The 10,184-nt window shown below is 39.1% G+C and overlaps 1 protein-coding gene across 1 annotated transcript; it reads left to right on the top strand.

Annotated features, from left to right (window-relative positions):
• Positions 1 to 294: 294 nt before the first annotated feature.
• On the top strand, positions 295 to 7,872 carry pdk2a (pyruvate dehydrogenase kinase 2a). The gene is made up of 11 exons (XM_038735612.1): positions 295 to 472; positions 1,008 to 1,149; positions 1,671 to 1,742; positions 2,051 to 2,235; positions 3,401 to 3,490; positions 3,666 to 3,743; positions 4,170 to 4,246; positions 4,358 to 4,456; positions 5,833 to 5,943; positions 6,292 to 6,405; positions 6,524 to 7,872. The coding sequence occupies exons 1-11, from the start codon at positions 355 to 357 to the stop codon at positions 6,665 to 6,667; spliced, it is 1,230 nt and encodes a 409-aa protein (XP_038591540.1). The 5' UTR covers positions 295 to 354; the 3' UTR covers positions 6,668 to 7,872.
• The last annotated feature ends 2,312 nt before the right edge of the window (positions 7,873 to 10,184 follow it).

Genomic DNA, 10,184 nt, shown 5'->3' with positions numbered 1-10,184 from the left:
TTTATAAAGTAGTTTAAATGGAAATACTCAAGGAAAGTACATTGCACTACACTTGAGTAAATGTTACTTTTCCACCCCTGGGATTTAAGGATTGCTTCATTTAGATGGTTGTTTGTTAGATGACAAATGGGTGACTCACCTACTTGCATAATGAAAGGAGTCGTATGTGCCTCCCAGAGCCCTCCCTTCAGCGATTCCTATTGGCCAACCTGGAACGTAAACAAAACCTCCCTCCCTTCCTATTGGCTGGAGCTCGCTTGTTTTCCGCGGTTGCCTCCCCCCCCAGCAGCCTAACTAGCCTAGCATCGGAGCTTCTGGTCAACCAGAACTGAGTGGACTCTCTCCACAGCAATAATGAATTTCGCCAGGTTTATAACGAAAAATGCTGCCTTGGCCAGTGTGCCCAAGTATATCGATCATTTTTCAAAATTTTCTCCTTCACCGCTCTCCATGAAGCAATTTATCGATTTCGGTGAGTGCTGATTTACAGAATGGTAATTTTCTAACGTTATGTAACAAAGGAGCTAACTTAGTTGTGTGGAAAGGGGGCTGTTGGAGCTCTCTTAGCCTGATCAGAAATGTACTGCAGTTCAGTGACAAAATATCCAATGCATATTCGTAAAATTAAGATTAAGCACCTGCTCTGTAGGAGAAGGTGCTAGAGTGGTTTGCCTGTGGCAGCATAGTGCTCATGAGTGTTGCATCAGACCTGTAGTAAGCTGCACTGTTTGGGCCATATGAAGGCCACATTATATTGCATTCCTCCTTCTGATGATTACTGATCATTTAAGAAAAAACTATTTTAGCAGCTTGCAAATTAATTATCAAATTGTGCTAAAGAATTCTGCATAACATTCACAAGACATTTTTACTTGAAAGAAATTGCATTACCAGAGCATAATGCCTGTAAACAATTATTCTGTTTGGATAAATGGTTAAAGGATCCATTCACCTAATTAATAAATCTCTTAAGCTGAAATTATTATTTTTTCTCTGTGTTGATTCAGGTTCCATCAACGCCTGCGAGAAGACATCGTTTGTCTTTTTGAGACAGGAGCTCCCTGTAAGACTTTCAAACATTATGAAGGAAATTAACCTGTTGCCTGACAAACTGCTCACTACCCAGTCTGTGCAGATGGTGCAGAGCTGGTAAGTCAAACTAGGTGTCAATTATTGCTTTTGTGTGTTGATTAAACAAAAACAATGTCCCAAAACCAAAGACAAACAGTTGTGTCTGTCTGTGTTACTTCATAAAAACTATATTTGCTATCAGATCCCCCCTCGAGTAGTGAGACCTTAACAGTCACAGCTGTTGGCTTGTTTACTTCCATGTAAGTTTATTTATCCCACTGTGGTGATGTCATGCTCTGAATTACAAAAGCAGCCCGTGACGTCTGAAGCTGTGCTCCAGCTATGTGCAGTGAGGGGTGGAGCGCTCAGCTCTGAACTTTACCCTAGTTTCTCATCACGTGTCATATGTCCCTGTTTTCAGCAGTGTCTGCTTTTCTTTTTCCTGTGCGAGGAATGCACTATGACCAAAATATCCTTGCAAAGATTAAAACACAGCATTTTTAAGTATTAATAAGATTCCTGCTGGCTCAGTCAACTTAGTTTTGCATTGTACAACATGTGTTTATGTGTGTAAACAGATTAATTTATGATTTTGTCAGGTACATCCAGAGTTTAATGGAGATCCTTGAATTCCTAGACAAGAATCCTGATGACTTCAAAGTCCTGGGAGAGTAAGTTCCTAATATTCAATATCAATATTCAATTCAATTCAATAATTTGTGAGTTTAAACCGCTGGTCAGTTTTCAAGTTTTGAAGAGACACAAAACCCCTACTGGCACAACAGTTCTTCACTCTTGTGTTAAAATGAAGCCTGAAGTTGTTTTAGGTTGTGTGTTTGTCAGAGTTTTGGAAAAGGATGAAGCTTCTTTTTCTAATTTTTGGTCACTTACTTCCTGCATATGTCCTTCTGTACTGTGTTTTCCCTTTCAGTGTGATATATATATAACAACTTTATTTCTTTGTATCCTTCTTCTCCAGTTTTGTTGACGCCTTAGTCACCATCAGAAACAGGCACAACGATGTAGTGCCAACTATGGCCCAGGGTATCATTGAATACAAAGAGGTCTTCCCCCACGATCCAGTAACCAACCAGAATATTCAGTACTTTCTGGACCGCTTCTACATGAGCCGCATCTCTATCCGCATGCTCATCAATCAGCACAGTGAGTAACATTCATTGTTCAACGTCAAGTTCAATTTCAAAAGCCATAATGCTTGTCTTAAAATTATGTTTATTATTCATTGTTTAGACAATCTAGTTTTCAAGTTTGAGCATTTCTTCATCTACCACATACCAATGGGGTTGTCATGCTTCTATTTCACATTTTCCTGGATTTTCAGTATGCAGTCAACGCAAGAGTCATTTTTGTTCCTTCACACAAACACATTTGTTGCCATATATTTTGCACAATATTAAAAACAAAATACTGAAAAAAATCTGCAGACTTAAAGATTTCCAAACTAGATAACATATAGAGCCTAAAAGTGGTTTTGTTTTTAATCTTCCCTCATTGTGTCTGCAATGAATATTGTCAAACCCAAGCTGTGATACATTATTTTGCTCACTCTGCTCACTGTCACTAGCTTGACACCCAGAAGGAAAAATAAGTTTCTACCAAGATAGACTCCTGGTTTGGCTCAAAACCTTTTCTGTCATTTATTGCACTGATTCCGGTTCTTCAATTCATATTATTCATAAAATCTAGTGCTGAAAAGAACAGCTTATTGCCTGCCGACGATATTATGCTGATGAGAGTCGAGTTTGTTATTGCGAGCTTGTAGATGTATCATGTGGAACAATGCTTGTTTCAAAAGTAGACCATACCTGTCTTACGACATGTGTTGGCTTCTATGTTTTCTTTCCCTGTACTTATTTTATTACCAAGTAATTTAGTACTAGTACTAATAGTATCTATTATTGTGTTATTACTTGGCCTGGGTATCAAACTTTAATATCCCAGCCCCTAGCACAAAGTATCAAAAATGTACCAAAAGTTGGCATCAAATGCTTTCTCAGATTCTCAGTCTTGTTTACTTTTTATTTGTTTTTGTTGGAGAATTGTTTATTTAAATAATGATTTGGCAAATTTTATACTGTATTTTTAGTTAGGCAATTCAAATGCCAAGCTTGGCTCATTTCGTCATGTTGATAAGTGGTTTTGTAGAAAAACATTTTTATATTCTTCAAGTACAATCTCGGCACCAGTACCAAAACATGTATTATATAAGCAACATTTCAAACAATAACTTAACTTGATATGTCGATGGTCCAATAATTCCACACTGCTTTCTGTTCTACTTAACATAAAGGGTTTTTTTTCTCTGCAGCTCTTATTTTTGATGGTACTGCAAACCCTGTCCACCCAAACACCATTGGGAGCATTGACCCTCACTGTCAAGTCGGAGATGTAGTCCAAGGTAAATATGAATTATGTTTGAAGTTAACTGGGTAGATGTTAAATCTAATTTGACTTATAATGGGGCAAAGAACAATCAAATTATGTTTCTTGTCATTTTTAAAGAATTTTCTATGTTTTAAATTCAAGTCAGTTTTCTAATGCTCACTATTATTATCCCCCCTTTTTTTGTTCAGATGCTTTTCACAGTGCCAAGATGCTATGTGACCAGTACTATCTCCGCTCCCCCGATCTGATACTACAGGAGATGAACAGTAAGCTTAAATTGATTTAATCCAGAAGGTTAAATACAACCACTTTTTTACTCATAATGCAAACATCTAAACAAATGGCAAAGGTCTTTCTAGTCCGTTAAAGAGAATTAGATGAAGACCAAATGGAGCCAAGTGCTCTGTGTGTAAATACAGTATGAGTGTTTGTATGTTTAACGTTCAGCCAGATGGACCCAAGGGGCCTCTAATTATAGCACTAAAGCTTAAGTATGGCTAACTGGGCCCGGCTGACTGCATCAGACAATATTGACACACAGACCCTTTTCTCTCCATCCTCTCAAAGCTGAACACCACAGCAGAGCAGAGTAACTGCCAATGATGGAAAATATCCACGAGTGGTGAAGATGATGAATTTTAAATGAAGTGGATGGAATTAAGAAACACTCTTTGTTTTTCCTCCCTGTGCAGACAAGAAGAGGAACCTTCCAATAAGCATTGTATACGTTCCCTCTCACCTTTACCACATGCTGTTTGAGCTCTTTAAGGTATGACACATCCTACAGTTGTGAATTTAAATTTATGAATGACATTAAAGTGAAAAATACATTTGAAATTATTTTTAAAACTTTAATTATATCATATTTACCTTTTTGTAGAATGCTATGAGGGCCACAATTGAGACCTATGAGAACAGCAACAACCTTCCGCCCATTCAAGTCAAGGTGTCTCTTGGAGGCGAGGACATGGCAATCAAGGTGGGTGGCAAATGACAGTACAGCTCCTCGACAAATAATCTTGCTGGTAAAAACGGGAATTGCAAAGAGGGACTCCTTGTCTTTATTAGGCTTTACAATCTTTACAGCATACATTTTTGGTATGTTTATGTGGGTTTCTCCCAGGTGCTTCCTCCCACAATGCTCGAATAATAGCAGGCGGATTAGAGCTTTAAAATTGCCTTTAGGAATGAACTAGAAGGTGGGTGGGATTTTATGGTTAAATCAGCACATTTTTAACGAGTTTAATGAAACCCGCAAAGATAAAATTATTTCACTTAAGTTAATTTTTCACACTGTTGTTATTTCACAAGTTCAAATCATTTTAGCATTAATAAACTAATCATACAGCCCTATTGCACACAAAGCATGAGTACCACCTTTTTTTGTTGTTGCCGCCCAAATCTTTCGCTGAACCTGTTAGGTAATGACTTCGCCCTTAGATAATCACAATGGTTACTAGCAAGCAAAGCCACTAAGCTCTGATAAAACATTAACCACATTGGCTGTTTGCCTTCATAAACCTTGTTTTTATGCACATGTGTTACAAGGACAGGTTGCTAAGATTGCTTGTTGTCTCTGATACATATACACTTAGTGACAATAAACAAAAAAATTAATAGGTGGGATTTTTTTTAACGCTAAAAAGTGAAACTTAGGACTGCACTAAACAATAAAAAAGAAGTAGTAGGACAATAGCGACAAATCCACAAATAATTTATCTCCACACTCTGAAGTTCTCCTTGGCTTAGCCCGTTTGTCTAATTTTTTTAGTTTTAATGCTACAACTTGACTCTCAACTCCATTCCAGCAACAACTGGCATTTTTTCAGCGAAAAAGGTCAAATAAACTGACTGCATCCTACCCTCCCAGCACTAAACGGCAGACAGACAAAGTTAACGACTAACTGGTGAACATTATGCATCATTAACAGCTAAGGAGCCATATATTTTCCTCAGGAGTTAGAGGAGCCCAAAACAGAGCTAATAGGAGAGTGAATATTAGATTTGCATTCATCACATGGACACAAAAATGACTACAAATAAATAATGCTGCTAAGTGTCTGCTTGGCATCTATTTGTTGACATCTCTTTGTTGTTAGTTGAGATCTCTTTTCAGTGCAAACTTATTTTGTCTGCAGTTGTTAATGTGGTACTAGATTTCCCATATGTTTTCTCTGATGTACCTCCTCTACCAGTAGCAGACATTAGTAAACAAATAGAAGGCCACTATTGTTAAGTTGAGGCCAAGTGTTCACGACAGGCAGGCACTTGTCTGTTAGTCATCTGTACCTTTTTATGGCTCAGCGCTGTTCAAGGACCTCATGTTCTCTCTTCTTTTCCTACACCTGTCTGTAGGTGAGTGACAAAGGTGGTGGCTTTCCCTTTCGTAGGACCGAGAACCTTTTCAGCTACATGTACTCCACTGCTCCTGCTCCGCACATAGGAGACTACATACGGCCTCCACTGGTAAGTAGAGATACAGGCCGTGGGTTGCCAGGATTTAATTTATTAACTCGATTTCACTCCTACATACGTCGAAAATATTCTTTTGCAGGCGGAAAGACACTGTTAATTGCACCATATGCCATTTGGTTGCATTTCCCTACAACCTACAAGCATCAAAATGCTTATCTAGCCTTTTATTTAGAATCTCTTTTAAAGATCCTGGCATAATTTTTTCCCTCAAAAAATACATAAAATGAACTTGACAAAACACACACATTTTTTTCCCCACAGAACAGCACTGCTGCTTGCAGTGTGACAGAGAACAAAGCCTTCTTAAACCCATGATCCCCTCTCTCTCTCTCTGTACAGGCTGGCTTCGGCTACGGACTGCCCATCTCTCGTCTCTACGCCAAGTATTTCCAGGGGGACCTGCAGCTCTACTCCATGGAGGGCCACGGCACAGACGCTGTCATCTACTTGAAGGTGAGCCAGACGTGGTGATCATGCATGAAACTGCTGTGACAAGTCTGCAGCACACTGTGGAGCTAGCGCAGGTATGACAGGATATGTGTAATTACATCTTGTCTTCTTGTCCCTCCAGGCACTGTCCACAGACTCCATCGAGAGGCTGCCAGTGTACAACAAAACTACTCTAAAGAACTACAAAGTGAGCCAAGAGGCTGACGACTGGTGTATACCCAGCAAAGAGCCCCTAGATCTGAGGAACTATAAGATGGCGAAGTGAAAATCTCCTCCAGCCCTGGTGCTTCAAGCATACATACAATGAAGCATTTACATTTTCTGTATTCATGTTCCTGTGCCATCATCTGTCAACGCAGATGTGGGCACCAAACCTTTCTCTACTGAAAGAGTCATCTCCAGACTATAGCCGACAAAGTGTCCTCTTATATTTTAGTCTGGCTTTAGCAGTAGCATGTTCACGTTGTTTTCAGTCCCTGTTGTCCTTTTGGCTTCTTCATAAGAAAATAGAAAACAGCTACTAACAGACATCTGAGTCATCTCCAATATTGCATTCACAGGGAGTGTAAGTGGACATGCAGCATCCAGTAATGTGCAGGAAGAGACAGAGACAGCATCCAGCACGTTATGGGTGTGGGAATATGAGTAGACCAATGCAAAGTAACAGGGCAGGGTCTAAATATTCCAGCAGCGACGTATGGAGGTATTCTGTTGAACAGGGGGGAACCTGTTGTTGAACAATTGAAAGAGGACCAGATCCTATCCTGTAGTAAATGGATCACTCATGCCTTACAGTAGCAGCTTCACTCAAAGGCTTATTTCATTGAAATACTTGAACTATTTAAAATGATACTCATGTTGCACCTTGTTAAATTTGAAGTACTGTAATTGTAGATTTGAACAAATGTGTGACTTTTAAGTTGAGTGGTTTTGTGCTTTCTGCATGTATATTTGTTCATGCTTTAGAAATTCACCGCATTTAAAAAATGTAATCACAGTATTCGCACTGACCGATCAGATACAGATTGAATATAATTCACTCTTTTCTGTGCATTAATTTGGATCAACCACAAAGAGTATTACATGATAGAAACCACAGCGCTATAGGGCCCAATCTATCACTGATGTATACCACGTTTACAGCCAGCCACCAAAGCATTTGCCATGCTTGTTTGGAGGTTTAATGCTTTTAGCTGAGTTAAATGGACACCAGTGTTATTAAACCCCAGAAGGCAAAGCATGTTAAATTTTAGTTCCCTACCAGTCTGGGATCCAACAAGGCAAGGCCAGTCTTAGTCTATTACGCTGTGCCAAATGAAAAATGCCCTTGGTCCAAATGTGTTGAAAATGCAGCTTTCCTTGTATTAAATGTAAAATGGTTATTTTTATAGCTCTACTTTTTCTGACTGAAATTATTGTACATATTGTAAATACAATCCAAATAATAAAAAAAGAACCACAAACTCAGTACAAAATGCTTCTCTTGTGTTATTGCATCTTGCATCCTGTGTGTGTAAAATTAAACAACAGTTTATTAGGTGTACAGAGATGATCGATTATATAAATCAGTGGAGGATATATGGTGTAGTATTTTCTTAAATTTGGTATGCAGCAGTGTAAACAAAATGGGTGAACCAAAGCGTGAAGAGTTTTTACTACAGAGTCACTGGATCTGTTCTGAAGCTGATGTTGAGATCAAGTTCAGATTCTCCCTGCAGCAACTCCAGCACCAGACCGTCAGAAACCAAAAAAATCTTACTCCTAACATGGCCACAGAACTTTCCACCCCACTGGTGTTCCTCTGACTGTACAGTATGTTCAAAGAGGTTACGCCACTACTAATGCCAGCATACTTCAAGCATGGATCACATTTCAAAAATGTTTGGCCCAGAGTCCAGTAAGGCAGAGGTCATCATGGGGAAACATTCAAGTAACGGTTTTGTGGTTGTTTGAGATCAGGAGCATGTGAGACTCACGCAGCTAGTTCTAATAATAGATGGCTTGTGTTGTGGCATATATTTTCACTAAATAAAAAGAGAGGCAGCATTCATGTCAGATGTTAGTAGTGAAAGTAGAGTTAAACTCAGCAGTTGTTTTATATATATTATTTATTAGTTTTAACTAAGCATGCAGGTGGTACATTTTATTTGGCAATTTTATTCTGAGAATGCTCTTCTGTTCTTGTTGTTGAATGAAAGGGTGGCAGATGTCAAGTGAGGCTCGTTTTACAGTCAGTCTCATGTTTATACATGTCCAACAGCAATGGCTCTAAATATGGTCATTGAACCAGGTTGTTTACCCCCAGGCCACCACAGCTACATCGAGGAGTGGAAAGAATCCAACTGTGCCCTTCTCCTTATCTCACGCTAACAAAAGGCTGATAAACTCTCCATAGCAACAGGAACAACAGCTACGCTGCAGGGACAAGAATGTAATGTCCAATACCTGCATGTCAGTGTGCACGATACATCTAATGCATAATCTCTTTTGTACATCAGGTGTGCAACGCGTACAAAAACAAATGGAACAAATAGAGGAAAAGGTTGAGTTCAACCATCCATATCTGTGGAACATAATACAGTGATTCCCAACCAGGTATACTTGTGCCCAGCGGATAGTTCTGCAGGTGCGAAGGGGTATGTGGAAAGATTCAAGATGGAAGATTCAGCTAATAAAAAATAGAAATTATAATTTGAACAATGTAATGTTAATATGTAATGACATATCGAGTCACCTGTCATACCTAAACACCAGGTGTTTCGGTTGAAAGTGCGGCCATTGTCAGCAAGTTAGCAAAGCAGTTGACAGCTAAAGTTAATGGGAAATGGTTCTAATAGAGCTCAAAAAAGTGGATAACAGTTAAATAGTTAGCTAAAAGTGATGGATAATGGTTGACATACATAAAGTAATGGATAGCAGTTAAACTCCTTAGCTAAAACTAAATGATAAATGATTGAAATACATCAATTAATGTCAGACATAGTAACTGGATCATTGGAAATAGCTGAAAGCAATGGATAAATGAAATAAAAAGTTAAAAGTTATGGAAACAGAATATCTTTCTTCTGCCACTTCAAGTAGGTGTACAAATGGAACCTTGACCTACTAACTTTACCAACGACAATATCCACTTTAATATAATCAGTAGTGTTAAATTACATCCACTTTAAAATCACTTCAAATGAAGTCATTTGATACAGGATGGGTGATGTTGATGAAGGGAAATCATATTGGTATTGTGTGGGTATGTCAGACAAAACCACTAAAACACAACAAAGGTTACACTTACACTGATGTATGGGGATAAACAACCTGCCTCAGCGTTGTCAAATCCCTCAGTGACCTATGTCCTGGTGCCCTTGCTGCTGACACCATCCACATGTACATGTGTGTATGTGAAAGTGGCCTGTCAACACTGTAACTGGCAGCAGTTACATGCTGCCACACCAAGTATTTTCATGAAGAGCTGGTTATGATTTCACAGAAGTATGGCAGTTGGAGTGCTCTGGCTGCTCTGTCACTGGAGTGTTTATTTCATGAATGTCATGTCAATCAATGCCTGCAAGTGCTGCGAGTTCCTGAAATGGAGCATGTGATGTACTGTTGCAGTTTTCCTCTTCTCCAATTTCAGGCAGTCGTCTGGTCACGAAATCCATGCTGAAGCACTGAACGACTATCCTGTTTTCTTTTCAATTACTGAAAACAACTGGATCATCATGATGATGGGGTAATGCTGCAGACGTTGGGTTGCTGCTGTAACCCTCTAGTGGCCTGTTTAGTGG

This window comes from Micropterus salmoides, unplaced genomic scaffold (genome assembly GCF_014851395.1).
Source record: "Micropterus salmoides isolate LMB-PRFRI ecotype aquatic unplaced genomic scaffold, ASM1485139v1 Ms_hic_scaffold_21, whole genome shotgun sequence".
Taxonomy (NCBI): domain Eukaryota; kingdom Metazoa; phylum Chordata; class Actinopteri; order Centrarchiformes; family Centrarchidae; genus Micropterus; species Micropterus salmoides.
The sequence above is the reverse complement of the archived record's forward strand: the minus strand, read 5'-3'. Positions and strand labels throughout refer to the sequence as shown.

What these genes read in the sequence shown, in the direction of transcription:
- pdk2a (XM_038735612.1), top strand. Translation starts at nt 355, where the DNA reads ATGAATTTCGCCAGGTTTATAACGAAAAATGCTGCCTTGGCCAGTGTG. An exon ending in CATGCTCATCAATCAGCACA is followed by an intron (nt 2,236 to 3,400) that starts GTGAGTAACATT and finishes TTTTCTCTGCAG; the next exon opens with CTCTTATTTTTGATGGTACT. An exon ending in TGCTGTTTGAGCTCTTTAAG is followed by an intron (nt 4,247 to 4,357) that starts GTATGACACATC and finishes ACCTTTTTGTAG; the next exon opens with AATGCTATGAGGGCCACAAT.